The sequence below is a fragment of the Dromaius novaehollandiae genome, chromosome 10 (genome assembly GCF_036370855.1).
Source record: "Dromaius novaehollandiae isolate bDroNov1 chromosome 10, bDroNov1.hap1, whole genome shotgun sequence".
Lineage (NCBI taxonomy): Eukaryota > Metazoa > Chordata > Aves > Casuariiformes > Dromaiidae > Dromaius > Dromaius novaehollandiae.
In genome coordinates this window covers 21,573,349-21,595,822 of record NC_088107.1, presented here as the reverse complement: position 1 = coordinate 21,595,822, position 22,474 = coordinate 21,573,349, and the positions used below count along the sequence as shown (strand labels likewise).

The following is a 22,474-nucleotide window of genomic DNA, read 5'->3' as shown; positions in this document are numbered from 1 at the left end:
ATTTGATACCAGAAGTAAAGTTCAAAATTTGAATTAAAAAAACCAGCAGCAGTAGAACAAGAAGCCAATAAGTGGCAGTTTCTCAACATACAGTCAACGTTTAAGATCTTGGAGCACAAGTGTGGTATGATTACTGTGTGTGCCAGGATTGTTTTTTGAGCTGATACGTGGTTGTTCCCAAATTACCTAAGTATGCAGTACTTTGTAGGTTTTTCCAGAAATGCTCATGCAAATATCTTTGCAATTTAAGACTGAGCTGAAACACCTCTAACATGCACAATAAAGTAGTAACTAGTATACCTACGTACAAATGAAGTCTGAGCACATAATAGCTAAAAAAAGTCAGAAGGGTATTTTCAGTCAGTGGCTCTTTCCATGAGAAAGCATCCAAACTGTTATCTGAGGGTACAAAAGTAAGGGGATCTTAGGTGAGTGAAAATAAGAGAGGATGAAGGGATAAGATATGCCAACCAGCAGAATGTGGTAACCTGGTATCTTAGATATACCAGGGTACAAGCTGCCTGTAAGGCTTATCTGAAGGGGCAATAGTGACAGGTAGGGCCTGGCTTTCTTGTTAGGAAAGCTAGAACAAGGAATGGCAAGGACTCACTGTGTTCATTCCTTGAACAGGAGTTAATGTTTCATATACACATGGTTCAGGGAAGCCAAGTTAATCTGCATAGATTAAAAAGCTACACTCCTCTATTTTCATATATAGACACCTCACTGTATCAAAGCAGCATTCACAACAGTTTGTCCCTTTCCTGGCTGATGCTCTTTACCCTAGCTGCGTGTTCACTGTATGTGCTGACATTGGAGATGCCTCTGCTTTACAAACCAAAACAGAGTGCTGTCTTTCTTTGCTCACACCAGCATTGATAGCCTTTCCCTGTAATAAAGAGCCTACATCTCAAGAAGGATGGAAACACAGGCTGTAGCTCACATGCTAGAACTGGAAACACTTGTACTGGGTAGTCTGTTAGAAATTGCTACCTCGGCCCCAACTAGCTTTTTTTTTTTTTTTTTTTTTTTTTTTTCCCCATGCAAGCCCCAAGGATAGATGCACCCAAACATCTGGTCTGTCTTTAGCAGTAGCATTCCTGCTGAACCAAGTAGCTTATTTGGGATTGCAGACAAGATGGAGAATACAGATAATACCTGTTGATCCTGCCTTGAGCAAGATTTGGTGAATAGGTATTCTGATAGAGCCAGTGTACCTAGAATGGTTGAATAGTCTCTTTGATGAGGGAAGAACATTAAATAGACTACCTCTGTGTTGTAGAACTTCACCAGTATTTCATGCTTAATAGTTTATACAGTCACCTTAGCTTTCTGAAGAGGACTTTTCAGCTTGTAGACACCAGAGCTTGGCATGATTGCTACTTCAGGTACAGAACCACACAAACACATCTCTTCTGAGGCCAGTATATGCGGAAGTTACTAGTGAATGCACTTCCTTTTGAGGAAGAGATTATATTCTACAACGAGCAGTGGGTTCAGATTGTATTCTGGTTAAGTACTGCAAGGGAAAAGGCAGGACTTAGAAACCTTCTCCATGAAATTCCTACGTACAATTAAAGGGTATTTCTACTTCCCCCTGACTCTGCTCCTACTGCAATTCAGTCTTTCCTCCACCTTTCTTATACTAATCTTATAAATCCTATGTAAATCCCTTCTCTCTCCCCCCAGTCCTTGTCTGGCTGTTTCTCTAACATGGGACCTTCTTTCTTTTTCAAATAGCTTTTTCAAAGAGGGATATACTCTGTGCTCTAAGTCTTCCAAATGCACACAATGCAAGTAGCCAGTGGAGGGCTTAGCATTCATCCAGGCTATTCTTCTTTCTCCACCTCTGAAAAATATGCTTGTTGAGTACCCCAGGCTCTTGGAAAACATGAAGTATCCAGTTAGTATTTTTCAATTTTACCCTTAGCTTGAAAGGCACAAGCAGGAATAAGAATGCATACCTAAAATATAGCCATAAATATCAATATTAAGATTTATTTTTAATGAGACAAAGATAGAAAGTACAATGTTATCTATTTGTGTTTGAAGAGTATTTAAGGAGCCTTACGAGGACAAATAAGGATTGAATAGCATTACCAGATATTATAGTAAGTCATGCCATATAAATACTTAGCTAAGGGAGTTCTAGGGTGAAAATAACCCATTCCCTCAACTTCACTCCAGTAGTAGCATGAGTAAGAGTTCTGTTTTATTCACTGTGGATATGAATGCAGATTCAAAGTAGCAGGTTTGGAAATTCTCTGGACACAAAACTTTTTTAAAAGCCACTTAAGGCTTCCAATCAGAACTGTCATTGCTTTTTAAAATCCTAGTTAATATTTTCCATACTTACAGGATGTGTTTTAGTGACTGGATTCAGCCAACATTTAAGAGCCTGCTACCCACTGAAGATGATGGCAATTTTTAAGCTATCAGACATGTGACCTGAATTGAATTGGTAATCAGATAACCTCAGGGTTTTTTTTCTTGACTAGAGCTTTACATTTACATGCCATCTTTTTCCACCAAGAAGCATCCAGGTTTTTCATGACTCAAAAAAACCCGAAAAATCAGGAGTCTTATTATATAACACTAAGGGATAAGATTCCATGTGCATATTTGAATCAAATCTAGTTCCAATTTTAAAGTCTATCAGATCGTATTTGCTTGTGACACCCACCTCAGAGTCTGAAGGAAAATGAAATCATCTCTTCTTACCTAAATCAGATAAGCAGTGGATCATTTGCACTGTCTCAAACTGTGGCTGCATACAGACTGCAGTAATGCCTTGTTTTATTGACAGGCTAATATGCTTATGTTTTAGTTACTAATCAGATCAGAGAAGATCAATATAATTTCAGGCCACTGGTCATACCCTGGCTTCTTATCAGATGCAGTTTATTTCCTTCCGCCTTGTATTGATGCTGACATAGAATATCAATCAATACAAAATTCCCTGTGTTGAAAGATTCTGTGGATTTCTTTACATATATTCATTATATCTGTGTTTCTTCTACAGCACAGCTCCTGTCTTGAGTTTGTATATGACCTTGTGTCACATGAGATGACCCAGCCCTAAAAACATGTGCATGTGTGCATTTACACAATTCCTGTACATGCATGCACACACACATATGTGCCTGCATGCACGTAAAAGCAGAAATCTGGATGACATTCAAAATGGGAGTTTCCAGCCTCACAGCTTTATCCAAACATTTGAAACCTGTTGTCTTCCAGCTCTGATGGAATTAGAAATTCTAATTTCTCAGAAGAGGAAAGACACCACCACCACCCCCTTTAAAATCAACTTTGGAATGCCACATGGTAGGATTATTTAAAGCCAGCAACAGCATGTGCTGAAACAGCATGTGCAACAGCAACACCTGGCCTAGTGACCGCAAGACTTGATTAGTGTAATTCCCTCTTAATACAGCTTAGAAACAGGCTTCTCTGTCTTTTGCAAATATTCATTAAAGTGCAGAGGCACATTTGCCTGCCATATCGAACAACTGTGAGCACATCACGCTTAAGTTGTGCTCCACTTTTAGGCATCTGTTACAAATACGATGTGTTACAAATATGTAGTTTTTAAAAACTTTAAAAAGTTACCAACTTTTAAAGCCTTTAGTAGCAAGCCTAACTACCTCTAGGAAACACTAGATAAACACTCAGTCTGGATTGTGTTCATAGCCCACATGCTTATGGGAGACTAGTTTTCTGTCTTGCCTCAGTCACTGTGTATGTGACTCCACTGAAGTTACTAGAGCTCTGCTGATGCAATAGGACAGGCAGATCTTTTGGTTGAGAGCTCCTGCTTATTCTTAAAGTCTACTTAGTTTCTTTTCTACCAGTTTCAGTAAAGCACTTCAGTAGAAACCTTTCCTTCTCTTGACTGTGTGAAGACATTTGTTGCTTTTATATTTAGTATAGCCCTTCACCTGTTTTGTACATCTGCACTAATGACTACATAAAAGCTTGTGCAAACCAGTATTTGAACATTTCCATTTTCGGAATTGCCCTGACTGTACAATAGCAGACCCTATTGGTAGAATCACATTAGCCATAATTTTGTTCATAGAAATTAAATGTAACCAAGGGATACTTGATCTTGATTTTCCCTGTTTCTAGGAAAACCACCCTAATTTTAAAGTTATATGACAGCATTTTCTACAAAGCATGGCACTCCTTTCAGTGAGGGTGTCAATAGTTCATCCTAGAGAAATTATGGACCGGTAGCTGTGTAGTCCCTATTCAATTCCATTATACACTGTTAATCAGTTACTGTAGAGTGGCAAGTCAAAAAAAATTTTTTTAAATTTGTTTAGGTTGCATCCAGGAAAAATTAACAGGTTCATGCTGGAAGCATTGTCAGCATCCAGGATGTTGGAGTTGTGTGTGCGTTTTTAGCATAGGTCTTTTTCTTCTGCTGTAGCTTTGTATTCATATGGGCTATAGTTTTCCCCTCACAAATCCCAGGCTTTCTGGCTCCTTTGCCTTTTGAAGACTTCTAAGCATCTGGTTCTGTTTTCCATTTATTAGAAAGTAGCTACAATCTCAGTGACCTTTTTACTTGACTGTTCATCACATTCTCAACTTTTTCATGGTCTGTAACAGAACAGAAATATTGCTTCCATGACAGCTCAGCCTACAGTATCACAGTAGTTCTCCAACCCCAGCTTTTTAACCTTAATCCTGGCTATGCAGCTCTTCTGCTTAGGAAGGCTGTCTCCTGCTGCTGCTGCTGCTGCTGCTGCTGCTTCGCTTTTCCTTTAGCCCGCTGACTTCCTTCTCCTTATACTCATTCTTTAGAACTTTTTCCATATGCTTTAGTTGGATGCCAAAACCTATTTATTTCTTCCTTCTCCTATCATTTTAGCCTCTCATTCTCCAGTTTTCATTGATATTCAAGAATACTTGTATGAATTTTATATTCCATTTTCTATTCCTGTTTTTCTATTCAGCTCTGTAAAGCATTTCTCTCTCACCTGCTAGAGAACAATGCACCACTCAAATGACATTTCTATTCTTAAAATAGGCTACAAGTATTTCAGACATAGGCCACTGAAATGCCACTATACTTACAGTTAATATCTGAAACATTATCTCAAGCAATCAGAGCACAGTCTGCCTACCCTTCCTTCTCCCAGCAGTCAGATGTAGCAACTCTGAGAAGTCTCAGGTCGCCCTTAAGAAGTTTGATCAGTAACACAGCTTTTATATGTGGTGATAATTATATCCAGGTTTTCCAACAAATTGTCCAAATCCTCCATCTTATTTTCAAAGGCAAGGAATTAAGAGAAATAGCAATAATTCTCTGTGCAGTAGTTTAGACCAGTAGTACTGATACAATAATCCATAGGCTACAGAAAGTGGTTCTGGGAGCCATATCAAGCATCCGTGGTGATCCATTGGTCTGGTTTAGCTGTGCTAGAGATCTTTCCTTTGACAGTTCCCCCCCATGTGCTTGTTGTCCCTGACCTGAACTCATACCTTGCAGCTGCCAATGGCAGTTGAGAACTTCATGTTACAGAGTTCAGCCCATTCTCCTCAGCTGAAGCCTGAAATTGCTTATTTCACAGACTGTTATGACTCTAGTGCCAGAAATAGCAAGAAGGAGCAAGATCTTTACTAATACAAGTAGCTGGAAACAAATTTACTTAAAGATACATGGGGAGCGCAGTGGCTGGACGAAATGCCTTCCATTTTCTGTGATGCCGTGAATTCCTTAAGAGAACTTACCCGAATGAGTGAAAAATGTAAAACAAGTGAAGATTAGTTTAGCTTCTACCTACATATTTTTGATTCAATATGAATTACTGAGTAAGCCATTCATTTTATTCATTTTTATAGTAAAGGACCATATTTATTGTGATGAATTCAGGTCTAAGTCCACAGAGTACAGTGTAGGATACAAGTCTCTTCCATAGTAAGGTAGGCCTAGGACTAGTGTCCAGTAGACACCTGACCCAACTATAAGAAATGCTACACTGACTTTTTAAGGGAGCTACATGCTCTTTAACCCCTCCACTTCACAAATAAATCCAGCCCTGAATGGAAACTGAGTCTACATTGAAGTATAACATGTAAAGAGCAAATGAAGTCTCAAGTTTCACTGGCATGTTTGCAGAATGTATATTGGTATCATCTGAATTACTGGTCTAATTAAAAGCACAGTTTGGGCTTTTTCTCCCTCACATAATCTGTCATAGTTGAGATTTTACTCTGATTCCTGAGGAACAGTCCATTAAAATGGATCATAATTCAAATGAGAGAACAAGAACATGCAGGAAATAATCAGCAAGCCTAAGATGAATTTTAAGTCTACTTTGACGTTTTTACTAGTTGAGTTTTTTGTAAATGCATTACTGAGGAATTACTTGTATAATTCCAGAAATCAGTTCTCCCTTCACAAGCCTACATTCAGGTGAAAGCAAGAGTGATCAAATGCAAACACATTGACTGGATAGTATAATTTACCATACAGAGATAAGAGCATCATCATCCAATATCTACACTTAAGAATCCAAATTCTGTTTTTCATTAATGTGCTTCAATTGACTATATGCAATGGAAATAAAACACAGTATTTATGCAATAGTACAACAATTAACAGAGAAAGAGACAGATCCTTCTATGCCTTTTCACTTCTTATACTCCATGTAGCCTACTTTATCTAAGACACTGGTTCCAATGAGAATATTTTGATACTTTGATTAGTATCTAAATGGTTTGTTCCCTGACAGAACAATCAAGATAGTGGATTTTTAACATGGAACTCTTTGACGTTTAAGTGAATATTGGTATTAAATGGTATTATTGCCTACCATGCTAAAATAAGTTTCAAATGCTTATGTACATAGGAAAGAAAAGTCTATGATCTATCCCTGTCCCCAGACAGCCAGGTCCAAGACCAGACTGCTGACTTAAATCTTCTTAGGATGTCTGAATATAGAATTTGGAACAGAGGAAGCATTTGCAAGTTTGGTACAGAGAAATGAGATCTCATTAAAAGTGATAATTTATTCTGTTTATCCTCAATACTGACATTCCTCACTAAGCAAATCTATAAAATGGTGCTTTTGTGGTTCAGTAGTCATTCTTAACCTAACATATAAAACAACTTTCTCCATTCAGTTCGAATTCTAATTAATAACTGTCATTTAAATGATGACTTCTACATAGCATAACATGCAGTTTTAGGCCCTTTTCTCTCTTGTGCCCCAAGGTTTGCCCATGAACTGTTGAGGCCACCAGAAAAAATGGATTTACTACACAACCTGCCATTGTCAGAGGGCTCAATCATCATCCAGCTCTGGGTAACTGTGTAGCTGAAACTTTGAGCTCTGAGGCAAATCAGAATCTCCTTCAGGGAAAAAGTAGTTCATTCTCTGTAAGATATGTCCAAGTCAAAAGCTTCGTAAAACAATAGTCCACATCTTATGACAACACCGATACATGCATCCAGTGTTTCCACTGTAGATGTTCCTAACTTACGCACAAACCCTTTTGCTTGACTCAGGCTATACATTCAACATACAAGACCTTCCTGGTGTGATTATTTTACCTCTTCCTCCCTTAACGTCAAGCAGTAAGGGATCTTCCTCATCTCTCACTTTCGACTCCTGAACTAAGTTTAGGCATCATTATCTGAATGTCTTTAAGCAGGATGCTGTCTTGTCTCGAGGGCTTTCTTTCAACCTACAAACTTGGAAACATTTTTCACATCACCCTATTTGCTTTAGGTAGATTATTTACAGTCCCATCTCCAAGAGTAGCTCTGTCAACAGCTAGTCCAGATCATACAGGGTTTTTTTGGGGTTTTTTTGTTTTTTTTAAAAACACACACACACCATCAACATTTATCTCTAGACCACAGTCACGTTGTGCTTTGTGCCTCTGGTTTTACTTCTGTTGGTATTCAGTTACAGACATCAGGCTACTAGGCACACACTGCTTCAGTCTGGACTGGATGAATCTCACCAGCAACTTAGTTTGCCAATTCAAATTGCTTTGTCAGTAGGTTGTTCTAGGATCTCTAGGAGTCTTAATAGCTTCCTGTCATTGCTTCTTGCAGACTTAACTGCTGTATGTCTGTACGCACCAGTATATGCAAACACCTCAACAGGTGCAGGTGTCCAAGACATTTTTTCCCCACTGCCTACAATACTTAATGCAGTGGGAATTTTTGTTTCCTCCACATCTTCTGATATAGTGTGGATCTTTCCTTTAGGAGAAGCTTTCAGAAGCTTGCTACCTAAGGTGGGCATAGTAGGGAAGCCTTTTAGCTAGGTCTGTCTAGACAAGGCCTTTCACCAGCATATGATATGCTTTGGAATGAGTTATTGCACCACATAAGCTACCAGCATAAAACACTTAACAAATTGCAAAGGCTGTTATGTGCACCATGTGTCAGTGAATTGCTATTTCCTTGATCTGTAACTGACAGTACTAGCTCTTTATGAAGAAAGGTAAAAAGCTACAGAAAAGGAAGAAAAGAAAGCATGACTCCTGTGTCTGAGATGAGAGACAGTGAGATGAGGCATCTAACGCCAAAAAGGTGTATTTAATTAAAAATCCTATGGAGGAGGCCATTTTAATTGTGAAATATATCATGTACATTTCTAATCCAGTGACTATATTAAAAAGAGAGATAGTTTAACATATAAAAGCATGGATCAGAATATGAAATTAAATACAAATGTGCCCAATGCCCTTTGCTCCAGAAATATGATGCAAGTGGAAATTCCGTAAGAAAACTTGTTGTGAAGCAAATACAAATTTGAATTATGCCATCACAAGTTCTCCTCTCCCCACTTAAAACCGAAAGAAGCCTTATGCTTTTCATATTAGATGACAAGGTACAGTCTAATCCATATAAACCTTGGTTTCCCAGGTGTATTGAAAATTACACAGGAGCCCGTTGTGAGGAAGTTTTGCTGCCCAGCATCAAATCCCAAACAAAAGGTGACCTGTTCGCAGTTTTCTTGGCTTCAGTTGTTCTTCTAGGAGTTCTTGCAATTGGAGCATTCTACTTCCTTTGCAGGTAAAAGTGCTTCAGAGTGCTGAAGCTATTCAATCAAGTAGAAATTTCTTCTGGTAATCATGTACTAATTATTTGAATGTAAAACTATGCAATGAATTATCCATAAGGTTTGTGTGGTTATTCAGCATAATTAATGTGGATCTCTCAACTTGTTGCCTGTGATATTTTACTTCCTGGCTTGTAGTTTTTTAAATATCTTTTCTAAGCTACTACTTATAGTTGCTGTATAAAATAAATAAATATGTATATAATTTGTAACACACCCATTTCTGAGATTTTTTTACAGTATAGCTGGCTTTAGAGTTAACATTTTAAAGCATTAGTCTAAGGATGGAGAAGTAGAAGCAAATTGCTGGAGGGATTAGAAATCAGAAACTGTTCCATGAAATTGTACTGGCAGCCAAGCCAAACCATGTGGGTGTCATTAGCTCCCAGTTCCTTTACAGCTCCTGGTTTGAAAGGAAAGACTATAAAAGGAATCAAATTCCATAAACAATTCCCATGTAAGTAACTAACAAATCCAAGGGCTGATTCATGTATCCAGGATGATCCAGGCTACTGTTTTCAGGGGCATGAGAATGTCAGTGCTAGACAGAAAGTGCCACAGTTCATTTTAGGGCTTCAAATGAAAATATGTGAACAGCTTTTGGGATTAAGACAACCAACTAATCTATTTGTTGCTGTGGCTTTTTTAAAGCAGGGAATTGGTACGCTTACACTACCCAGCATCTCCACCAGGAGAATTTCCTTGCGTAGCTATACCATTGAAATAGCAGAAGTTAGAGAACTGCAACAGGCTCTTAGTACAGTATGATAGGAGAATATTGTTTACACTCAAACATTCACTTATTTACAGAAGGTTATTGGCAGACTCTTAGATACCCAGCTGAAACCTTGCCAGATCCTAAGAAGAACAAGCAAAACTCCTTAGGACATTGTTCATGTTACTGTTTTCACTTACTCTCTGCATTTGTGTAGACAGGTCAACCTCCTATGTCCTGTCTTATTTTTGGATTACAGTACTTTTGCAAGAGCTTATTTTCTCGTAATAGTGTTAACATTACGAGACCACTTAATAGCCCCTCTGATTTAATCATCATAGATTTACAGCCTCTTCCTGTTACATATGACAACTCCTATGCTCTTAGGGTACTCCCTCACTGCATTTCTCCTTGGTTATGATAACCAGTGCTTCTCGCAGTCCTCTGTTCTTCACTCTCCCGTAACCACATTGCCAACTCAATCTTTCCCGATCAGTGTCTTTCAACAAGTGACCTTTGAAATAGCCAGTCTGGTTTTACTTTGGCTGCTGTCATGGAAACCAACTGAATGCCAGTTTTTCCCATAACTGAAGACAGTTAGAAGAGAGCAAGAACATCTAATAAAAAAAGATTTTGTTTCAAAAAAGTTGTTGTAGAGGATTCCTCAGCCTTTGTAAAGTCTTTTTAAATAAGTTAATCCTGTTTTATCAGCAGTGCAGCCCAGAACAGTTGTTAATAAGAGAACAGTTACAGATTACTATGAAGTTACTGGAATATAATACAGTTTTAACTAAATTGAAAGAGTTCTTACCAAGCTCTTAAAACTGTATTTCTTTAGAGGTAAAGCTTATCTCTGAGATGAGAAGGAAAAAAAAGTGTGAAGAGGAAACATAAAGAGAGTAATCTATTACAAGATCCCTTTCATCTTGCATATAGTAAGATTACGGGAAGGCTGGAGACAGTCTCCTGAGTTTTATTGAGAGAGAGCCTTACACAGAAAAGTACAGAAGCTTAGAATAACAGCAGTTACAGGCCTGTGCAAGTTTTCTACTGCACAGGTGGAAGGTGAACCTCAAACTATTTCCTTATAGAAGGTCAGTTTACTCAGGCTTTATATAACTGGCAGAACAAGTAGTGAGCCTTTATACTAGAAAAATAAGGGCAGCAACTTGATCTTAACATAGCCACCCTTGAATCTAGCTTACATACCATGCTAGCTTAGGAAATCTCATAATGCAATAATTAATTTGTCTAGTCATAAAGAAAAGACCATAACCATCTAAAAACTATCTTGTCTTACCTTTAAGCTTCAGAAGTCTGATACAGCATGCTCCTCTTCTGCTTGAAAGTCTGTAGAAGAAACACTTTCCATTGAAAAATCCTTATCTCTTGACTGAGGTGATCAGGAAATCAGAACATTTGCAAAGTGGATTCTTAAATCTACTTCCATCTCTTGAGCTGTATAAGCAGGGAGGATTGTTAGCAGCTGTGATTAGTAACATTATCTTTACGTTTCCCCAGATTTGGTCTACCACCTGTATCATATAATTCTAGAAGGGTCTGGAACTGGGGCTTGTAAAGGTTAGCTGAGAGTTTGTGTCATCCTTGACTTACCCTTTGGACAGGCTATATTAAATTAAAAGTATTAGAGAAATATTGTGCTATCAAATTTCCACTATTACACTTTATTAACAAATATTATGTTTTATCCAGAATCAGAAAGTACAGGATTTTTTTCCCATGTTGTTTATGTTACAGCATTTCTGTGGCTCTTTCAGCAGAGGATTAAAGTGGTTTTAGTATAAACAGTAATAAAATCTGAAGGGTTGCAGAGGAGGAAAAAATATTAGTTGCAGCTTAGTATAGAGAAACTGAATGCTTAAAATCATACATCAAATCTGTGTTAGAATTTAGGAAATTGATGCTCTAACTTCTTGTCCTTGTCATCACTTGTATCTCCCTTCCTTTCAAAGTTTTCTCCCTCTTGGGCTGCATGCTTCTGTGGCGGATTTCAGGACCAGGCTTGCGTGGGTGCAGTTGATCTGTGAAAGATTTTTATGATCCCTACGAACACACCCATGCAGCAGACCAAGATGGAGTGAAAGGAGTTCATTGTCCCTCTGTTTCTAAAGCTGTATCATAAGTAGTGATGAAAGTAGCTTATAAAAGAGAAGGGCTGCATAGAAAAAGATGCGGGCAAACAGTTGGAAACAGTTCTCATTTTATATTTATCCAAATTATCACATTTTTATCAGCCATATATGAAAATATTTTCTATAAAAATAAACAAGAATGTATTTTTCCAGCAATCTCTTGTTAAGCTGAATTCATTTTGTATTTGATTATGTACTAGGATTCATCAGGATGGTGTGGTTTGGGAAGGGGAACCTACAAGGAGGGGGAAAATAAAAGAGAATCAAAGATGATGAAGAAAGGCAATATTTGACATGGCTAGGGGGAGAGAATGGTGGAATGTAGAGAGAAATAAAGATAGAGGAAAGCAACAGATCTGAATGAAAGGAACAGCGGAGAATGAGAGGGGAGAGAAAGAGTAAATTTAGAAGTGGTCTAAGACTGGTGATGAAAAAAAAAGCAGCTTAGAACTGGGAAAGATAAAGCTGTTGTATAGAGTACAACATGTTTTAGGTATTGGCTTGATCACCTTTCCAGGAGAGAGGGAACTGGGCTCCTTTCTCCCCATCACAAACTGTGAAATGCTATGGACTTTTCATTGAATTTGAACCATTATGGAGCTCTACTTTTATACATTTATACTCTCTCCTGCAGAAGGCCTTACAAATTTTGTTGTTCAGCAGGTTAAAATAGAAGCTGATGGAGTTCAGGTAATTCTATTTCAGCCAGTTATGTCCATTAAAGATAGTTTGGCTGTTTTGGGTGAAGAGCCTTCTGAAAGAATTCTGCCTTGTGGTATTTTAGAGATCCAAACTGGTTTTTGAAAGTGAACTGTATCTGACTGTCCTAAATATTTGCCCTGTGTATTATGCCATTAAACAGCTGCAGCCTTTTTCTTACTGCACACTCAAATTCTGCAAGTCCAGCTAGTCCCAAAGTCTTGTCTGGGTTAAACCTCCCACTGCCGCTGGGACCTGCTGAAATGCTGTGGTTAGAAATACTTCTGAAAAGGCCACTGTGGAGCTGTCTGAGTCTCAGGAGGACAGAATATAACTACTTAGGTTGTAGTGAGTAGTTTTAGTTTACTTACTCTTTGAAAAAACAATGAGGAATCTCTAATATTCACAAAGAAAAGACTATGTTTTTATGTCTCGTGAGAAAGATGAGTCTTGTAGAATGATTTTATATCTTCATAAGAACACTGCTCTCTGCATCCAAAAATAATGTAAAAGCCAGTTTCGTACTTTGGCTGCCTATGTTACCTTATCAAGCTCTCTCCAGGAATGCACTGCTTCATAGGCAATAGAAGTCTCTTCTCTATCAAAGAGGGATGCCCAGTCTTTGAAGAGCACGCTCAGTTCTGTTTGCTGCATTCATCTAAAAGCCGAGCACATTAAACTATTACTATTACTAACTACTGGGATTCACCAGAAAATATGGTACAAGGACAGCACTGGTACTCTAGAGAAGATATTCAAATATTTACAGTAGGAAAGCATACCCTTATATCTTTTTAAATCAGAGAATTGGTTTTATGAGAGTGATTTCATGCTTAACAGTGAAAAAAATGTCTTGGATTGGAGAGTGGTGCACTGTATCTTCAGGCCCAGAAGCTGCATAGCACGTTAGCAGAGTGGAGTGTATGGAGGTAGAGAGGAGTCCGTGTACTCTTTTCTCCCCATTTCGCGCACAAATCCAGATCGAGCTGCTCTCTATATTGGAACATACAAAAACACAACACACCTCCCCCCCACCCATGCCCCACCCCCCCAACAAATGGCACTAATAAAGCTTACTGTTGTGTCCTGGGGAGAACAGGAAAGTTTACAAAATCCCTGCTATTACATTGTTACTGAGATAACAAATGGCAGATTTCTCTACAAGCAGTTCACGTGCCAGTACAGGTCCATCTGGCCTTCTTTCTCCAGAAGACTGTACAAGGGTTACTGGAAGAAGAGTAAGAAGGCAGCTGATTAATCTAGTATAGATGCCACATGAAGTAGCTTTTATCAAAAAAAATAGAGAGGCCTGAATGTGAACTGCACAGCTTAGAGGGGTGGAGAAAGCCCTAGGGAAAACTAAAATACATCTGTAATTCATTTCTCTAATTTATTATAAGTCCATATTGAAAGGGCAAATTACTCGCAAGATAAGTTTATATTCAATGAACAGGAACTCAGCCAGCCAAAACAACGGGGTCTAGGAATAAAGCCATTTGAGCTATCCAAGACAACAGACTTTGTGGAGGAGTTTATATCACCACAGGATACAAACTGGACAGAAAGGAGAATAGCTCATGGCTCTTCTCAAGACAGCAGATGTCTAATTACTATTAAAAGAAAGAGGGAAAGAGAAAGGAAGAGATCAGCTCTATTTAAAAGAGCTGTTTCTCCTGGAGAAAGTGTGGAAAACATCACATTATTGACATTTCCTTTCCAAATATAAGAGAGTTAATGATAAATTAAATAATTTTTTGCTATCTACTAACTACATAATAAAGAGCTGAGAAATCAGACTGGAACAGGAATGTTAACTCCAAGAGAGAATCCATGTGGTTCTCAGTTCTGTTCCTGCCTCGGATCCCTGTTTTTCTCCCTCAACTACACGCTTCTCAGAAATGTTGAGTATTAATTCAAGTGTAACTGTAGAAGATCTGTGTTGCTTTTTTATCAGTGGAAGCATCATTTCAGCTCATGTGTATCTTCTCTGATACACTCTGAAATCTTTTTTCACTCTATGTTTTTTTTCTCCCTGTTGTCTCTCTTTTTTGTTTCTTATGGTCAGGAAAGCTTCCATTCCACGGAGGAGTTCATTGGAGTGCAGCGGCAACCTGGTTGAGACTACAAGCAGCAATGGCTGCAACAGTGAGTACATTTAAAATTAAATGACTGGACTCTGCAAAGAAGGCAGGAGAGGAAGTGGTAAATCCTTTTTTCCCCCCTAATTAAAAGCATGTGTTTTATTTATTTTTCAGAAATAATAATAGAATAAAGCAATAAAACGGAGGAACGATGGGAGAACAACATGCAGAGCAACCATAGTTATATAAGTGGTGTAGAGGAGGGAATGGTAAGCACGATGAGAGAAGAAAGTAGACTAAAATAGGAAGCTTACTGATGCGCTGGAGAAGACTGCAACTAAAACATAAACAGTTACATTTATTAGAGTGTGCTTGAATTTTTAAAGGCATATCAAATTATATAGAAATCGCTATAACATATGTTTGAATTTTGTGAGATTTTACATGACAAGTCTATCTTATACTATTTGTACAAAGTGATCATATCTGATTTGTGATTTCTTTTTCAACAATGCACAGATAGAAATGTAAGATAATTTTGTTTTTTTACTGCATGGGAAATATGAAATAATCTTTTCTTTTTCACTGCATAGGGAATAGGAGATAATCATAGGAATTTTTCACAATGTAAGTAGCATGAGATAATGATAATTTCTGATAGGATTGCTCTTTTTCACAAGATCACCCCAGAAGAGTTGAGACTGTCTCAATTTAGGATTTTCAGAATTCATCCTTGGTATAAATGTCCATGACTGGATTGTTTCAGATACACTGACCAAATGTAGAAAAGAAAAAGTACCTCTCTCCAGCTAATGCTTTTTTTTTTTCTTTTTTAATAGTAAGGCAACATGAGAGTGAGGTACCATTATTAGTGTATTGGCCAGCTTCCTGGCACAAGATTTTAATTCAAATTAAAAGAAAATATTAAGATGAGAAGCTCATAATGGTTAAAAGAGATCTACTGGGCAGATTATTTATTCTTTGTTTTGTACATGTCCCTAATATTAAGCAAGGCACCTTCCTTGATGGTTTTATTTTTGCCTTGCCAGTATCTTCTGAAAATCTCACTGCTCAGAGAGATATAAACCTTGCCTTAAATTTTACAGTTGACAGTTCATATCATGGAAGTAAGGAAACTTATTCACCAGGTCCATTCCTGAACCAAAATATTATCCAGCCAGATGTCTTGGCTGAACAAGTGATGCCCTCTCTAAAGATTAATTTGTTTTATCTACATAACCATTTGCTGATCACACTAATATATTGTATATTACTCTCTGCGTCCTTACGAGATTCTCTTACTCAGGCGAAGAGAGATGAAATGACATGGTCTGTCTCTCTTTCTGTCTTGATGACAAAAAGAAACTGGCAAGGTAGTCAGAGGCAGAGCAAATATGAGCTGAACCTTTTTTTTTTCAATTCATTTCTAGTGCTGGAGGTTGAGACTAGCAAAAAACAGATATGTTTCCATAATGGCATATTACCTGCCAGCTCACTATATGGGACTTATAAGATTGTATTGAAGAGAAAGTTAATCAAGAAAACTTCAGGACCTGAAAGGAGGAAAAATGCAGAATGCAGATTTCTTATTTCTGAAAGAAAAAAAATGCAGGTATATACACACACAGGTTCAGAGAAAAATTTGAATAAGCTTGTATTCCTGGGATACCTACTACATGCTCTAGTTTCAGGAAAAATAGTGTGTATTTTAAATCAGTGTAGAGAAGAGTGCAGTAAGACAGAGAAGAAAGGATATACTGTTACAGCGTATAAGCTAAGAAGTGAAAGAGAAAGCCATATGGTAATAGGTACTAGAAAACAAAACAGAGAAATTCATTACCTTCTGAGGATTCATGCCAGAGAAGCTGGGGTCCAAGTTAAAGCTGAACATCTGCAGAGAGACTCTGAGGACATCAGATCAATCCCACTCTCCGGGGGAGGACCTGATCCAGACAAGTTCTCGATTAAGTTCTGCAAAGCTTTGAAAGATCACTTTTGCCCCAAATTAACTGCTCTTACATGTTATTTTCTGAACTTCAGACCTTTAACAGATACGCTGAAGGAAGCTGATAATGTTGTTTTAAAGGCTAGGAAATACAAAAGTGATTTTTTCATCACATAGGGACATGCCACTGTTAACTATAGTGCTTAGGAAATGTGCAGTGGTATTGACAGCTACGTTAGAATCAATGTTACCTAAAATACTGTGCATAGCCTCAGTGGCAAATAGTCAGGGAAGACTGCTGTTAGATAACTTCCATTATGTTATTGAGCATGGGCCATTCAGACTTAATAATGGTAAAGTTCAGAACATTACTTTCACTGAAGAAGGAAAAGGCTTGTGTTAAATGGAAATTTAGGCAGGATATCTTAATAGAAGATGCAAGCAGTAAATGGACTGAAGTTGTACTCCATAAACTCTTAGAACCCTCTCAGCTTTCCAGACAGGTGTGGAATACTTATTCACTGCTACCAATCTTGTTTGCATTATCCAGGACTTGTTTGCATTATCCAGAAAAGAATTTGTACAAAAAAAATCAGCCTGATTAAACCAAAACATGCTTAAATGCAAACAAGTCAATTTATGAAACAATCCTATCTTTGCATGAAATCCTATTAATGATTCCGATTCCTTCAAATCCATTGCATTTGTGAACATTTCAGCTTCTAAAATGAATTATTCCAATTCACAAGCCTTGTGAATTTGTCTTTCAGGTCAAAATGAGATTAAGCTACAAATTCATTTTAGGTTGGCCAAATGCCACAGAAAGTGCAGGGTGGCCAGCATTAAAGCTAATGTAATAAAATTGTACAAAGCCACCTAGCAATGCTTGCTTACAAAATTAAGCAAGTAGTTCTGTGAGCAGTAAAGCTAAGGAAACATAGTTTCCCCATGGATCAGCTCTTGTGGTTGGAGTCACTGGAGTCTGAAAACATTATGCATATATGCAGAGAGCACTAAAAAGAGCTCTCTCTACTTGACTCCTGTTTTCATGAAACATATCAGATCTTAGCATCTTTGAAACTATCCTTCCACCAGTTGATAAGATAGGAGGAAATGAATGGTCAAATGGACATACACTGTGGGACTGTATACACCTAACTATTTAGCAACCTCCATTAATATGATTAAACAACAATTTATTATAGTATTATGGCAAAAGTTCTTTTATACCTGAAGGTCATGTTTTCCTTCCAGAATCTCACAGTAAAGATTTTTTCTTAATGTGTTAGAGAAACTTTTAGATTGGTCACAAAACAAAAGAGGAAAACTCTTTATAGACCTAAATCAGAGGTTGCTTATATATAATCAGTATATAATTTTTTTTTCATTAGTGGCATAAGTGAACACTAGGGGCAAAGTACAATGAAAGGAGAAATAGCTGTTGAAAGAAAAAAAAGAGGATATTTCTGTGCTGCATATTCTTTTGATTTATGACATTAAATGTTAAGAGGGAAGACCAAAAGGAAGTCTGCTTGGTAGCACTTCCCATTCCGAAGGTGCCTTCAGCATTGTGCTATCCCTTCACAATTCACTGCACTGAAACACATTTCTTTCCTCCTTACAGCCCTTCATTTATAAGGAGCGGCAGAGGGGCTTTAGTAGCATGACTCATTTATTTACAAGTGGAGAGCAGAGAAGAAATGGAGGAGAATTCTGCTGTAAGGGTGTTCTTATGGTAGGAGCTACCAGAACTGACCAAAGTCCAGGCAGACAAGGGAAAGCAGGGAGCATACCTAAAACAATAAAAATACCTGTCATGTTCTCAGCAAATTCTGTATCAGGAGGTATGTACCCAGGGGCAGCAGCTGCTAGCGAGAGCCTTTGCCGGGGGGGGGGGGGGGGTGTTTACAGATGTGCATGGGCCACCCAACTCTTCTACATTAAAAACAAGCAGACAGCCCCAAAACAAAATCATGTTCCAATGGTATTTGGCATCCTTCAGATTTAAATGACATGAGGCTATTTCAGATACAAACTGGAAAGATGGTAGATGAATTTGGATGAGAGTTTTTGCTTGTACTGGGACCATATTCAAATCGAGGAATATTAGTAAAAACCTATACGTGTCATTTTGGGGGAAAAGAAAAACCAAACTAAATTGTCTTGTGATTCTCTAGGCATGTTAGTTAGATGACCAGGATGCATGTTCATCATATTCCTCTCAGATCTGATACGTTTTTTTGACAGCTGTATGTTTAACTGCAGAGATAGAACATTCCTAGCTAGAACTAGAGCTACAACATTCCTGTATCTCAGAATAATCAAAAGAATTTAGACACAAATTATGTGGGAATTTTTTGTTAAGATTAGTGAAAAGGGTGCTTTTCTTCCAAGCAAGTTCTGCTATAGTTCCCACATTTTGAAAAAATGGATGCCAAAAAGATGGTGGAAAAAAACCATGTTCTTTGTTATTGTATGTAACATTACCTGCTTGTGTTTATCCAAAGGATGTCTGTTCTTGCTTTTCTTGGGATTGTAACCTGTTCAATACAGTCTATATTTAAGGCAAAAGAGAGCAGTTTCTCAATAGCAAAGTACCAAATACAAATACAAATACTTAATATCGGCAGGTTGCAACTTTGTTCTGTGTTTGGGACTGATACTCCAAAAAGCCTTTCAGCAAGAATTATTTCTATAGCTATCTAAGGGTGTATAAATAGAACTTGCAAATGTGAAACCTGAAATAATATCAAGATATTGCTGGTTTCATCCCCAAAATTAAAACAAAAAATGATTTCTAACACTTTTAAGTGCCCCTCTGTGTCAGTTTGTGTAGCATTTGAGCTCTTTCTCAATGTACCTAAAAACAGACTGTTCTCAAGTATCCTCTCAATAGAAGTATTGGTATTTTGACCACAAGTTTTGTACACACAAATGATGGGATTTAAAAACGTAGCTGAGCATGCAGTGGTGGAATTTTTAACAGGGCTCAGTTAGGCAAATCTCTGTTGTACTCACTGTTCTCTCCTTTCTCCGTCACAGCAGTCACTGCTCTGACCGCTTTAAACCATTCCGCCATTTTCACCAGTTTTGGAGATTCTAGCAGAGTTCCTGTTTTTTGGGGGGGGAGGAGGAGAGGAGATCAGTGTTGTCTCTCACTGTTGCAATATGGACAGCTGAGCTAAGACAAGCTTAATTTAAAAAAGCTGTTTCTAACTCTTGAGAGTTGTGAAAAATTATCTTGAAAAGGTGATATGAGTGCCACTGATTCAGTGATGTGAATCACTCTGAAACATTTATTTTGAGATGTTTGTGCTACCTGCTAATTTCAGCGAGGATCTAGCTGTGAAAAGTAATGATAGCAGTATATAAATTGTTTTTTAAAAGTGTTCAGATGATTTAGGAGCACAAATCCTGTTGATCTGGGAACAAAATTTGTGCCCCTCTAAAATTCTTTTTTGATCAGCTGTTTCTCTACTAATAATTCTAACATGAGTATCCAGGTAGTATCATTTCCAAATAATCCAAACCTCCCTTATGCCTTTCCTTTGAAACCAACAGTTTCCACTTTTCGCTGTAGTTTAGAATAGTACCCTACATTGCTATGAAATGCAGACAGGCATAAAACAGTATAAATCAGTACGATGGGTCGTGCAATGTTTGCATGTGTTATTTGCTTGAGCAAAACCTGTAATTGCGGAACAGGAGCAAGGAGCCAGCCAGGTGCTCCCGAGGCCGGGCTGGCGCCAGCGCCGGGCTCTGCACAGGCAGGGGCTCACGGACAGGAACTAGCCAGAACTCTGGCGCAGGATTTCAAGTAAGAACTTTGAGAGTCACAGTCTAATGTTTATCTGCCCTGCTTTCATGCACAAAAAAATACAACTACTATATTAAGAGGGAATGTATTTTAGGGATCTACCACAAGCTTATACAGTAAAATAAACAACCAAACCAAAGCTCCCAAATCGGTGTTTTCTAGCAGCAGGGCCAGTAAAAACAAAGCTTCCCTATGAATAATCATGAAAAATAATGACATGCCGGGTGGAAATAATTACTTTCTTAATGTTTGCAGAGTGCTCTGAGACTATAATATAAAAGGCATTTATCAAAGAACATTTATATTTACATATTTACTATCCTTGTAACTTCTCAAAATAAACCATGCAAACTTCCAGACTCTACCTTTATTTTCCTATATTGTTCCATGGATTAAAATAGAGGTAGGGATGTGAATGGCAAATATTTTTGAACTTGCTCTCTGATGTGACTATATGCCCTAGGTGTTCAAAAAATTTAGGTAGCTACCAAACTTACTGTCTTTAAGGAAGACTAATGAACACTGTAACAGATTTACTTCTAGAGGAAAGAGGTTCAGTTTTCCATTTTTCAAAAAGATCAAAATAAACTAAGGGGGAATAATGACACTGAGTGATGCCTGAGATAGACTTTTAGCTAAAAATTAATTAAGAAGCGTATTTAAACATGTTTTTCCCCCCAAAAAAATCTGAATTTGAGGTGTGCATTCTTACCAGCCATCTCTTCAGCATGCTGAAAGGCGAAGTTTGGCTGCATCATTTACATATCTTGGTTTACTGTTCCCAGCCAAAAGGGCATGATTCAGTATGACTCATTCATCAGTTAAAATAAGGCTTGTTCCAGTATCACCTTGAGCCAAAACAAATCTTCAGGCACTGAAAGTGACAAAAAATGTTTTCTCTATCTTTGCAGTTTTCTGACGGTTTTAACCAAAATTGCTTTCTGACAGTACAGTTGTTAAAATTTAGCATAATTTGGCTCCTCTTCATCAGATTATTCTTGCTTTCTTACAAATGCACATTGTACAAACATTTTATAAGCAGAGGATTTCTGGATTAGTAACTTCAAAATAAAAATTTTAGTAATAGTTTTATGTTTGCTTGGTAAATAGTGTGTTGGTTATGCAAGTAAGAGGTTGCATACATTTTCCTTATTTTTGAAACCTACAGTTCACTTGATCAAAAGATCAGTATCTTTTAATCAGTTCAATTGATTAAAAGAAGAAATGTTCCACAAAACATTACTCATAGTCAATACATTTTTATTTTTTTTTACCTTTTATCAGCAAAATCGCCCACTTTTTCCTGCAGGTTTTGTGCCTTTGAAGGTTTTCTTCTCTTTTTCACCAAAAAATATCCAGTTGTGGTCCCCTAAGTATTATATATTCTTGCAAGGAACATATTACCATCAGCCCTCTTAATCATGCAGATAATTTTTTTAGGGATGTCTTTGAGTGTTGTGTAAGCAGCACTGCTCATTTGCCTCAATTGCTGAATATTCATTAACTTTTTTGCATCTTAAAAATTTATGGTTGATTTTTTGAGTGGCAGAGGTATAAATTACTGTACTGCAAAACTTCCAAATCTATTAAGAACAAATATTGACTTCTGGTATACTGCATCAAACAGGAGGCACATGCTGCCTTTTAAGCAGATATATTTTAGTTTCACTCTGGAGAAATGCAGTTTAAGACCACGTGATAGCGTGGAGGCTAAATGAATTTGGATTCCAAAACATTTTAATCACAGATCTATGCAATTTTATGAGTTACATGACTTCTCTGTCACGTGAGAGGGTCCAGGACAGATGTTGGGGGGGGAGAGTAGCAGTTCCAGCAGTGCGGTGCGTGGTCATGGGGCCGGCCTGGGGCCCCCAGAGGTTGGAGAGATCCTCCTAGGCCCGGTGCAGGCTCGCGGGGTTCCCCCCGGTGTCTCTTTCTCACTGCCATCACCACAATATTAAGTGTCCTCAAC

The 22,474-nt window shown here is 37.8% G+C and overlaps 1 protein-coding gene and 1 long non-coding RNA gene across 6 annotated transcripts in view; one reads left to right on the top strand and one right to left on the bottom strand.

Moving 5' to 3' along the window:
• Nucleotides 1-22,474, top strand: part of NRG4 (neuregulin 4) — a 74,398-nt gene that overhangs the window by 43,637 nt on the left and 8,287 nt on the right. For 3 of the 5 annotated variants that reach the window (XM_064517561.1, XM_064517562.1, XM_026110194.2), the window contains 3 exons: nt 8,897-9,046; nt 14,725-14,804; nt 14,915-20,866. In XM_064517561.1, the coding sequence (XP_064373631.1) occupies nt 8,897-9,046; nt 14,725-14,804; nt 14,915-14,931 (247 nt within the window). In that variant the 3' untranslated portion in view covers nt 14,932-20,866. Of the gene's footprint in view, nt 1-8,896; nt 9,047-14,724; nt 14,805-14,914; nt 20,867-22,474 lie in introns of those variants that run through there. The other 2 variants (XR_003260761.2, XM_026110195.2) reach the window with 2 other exon arrangements.
• On the bottom strand, nt 8,548-13,686 carry LOC112989214 (uncharacterized). Its single transcript, XR_010390808.1, has 2 exons — nt 13,203-13,686; nt 8,548-11,265 (listed from the first exon to the last, which is right to left on the bottom strand). It is a non-coding gene; the product is annotated as an uncharacterized LOC112989214 (long non-coding RNA).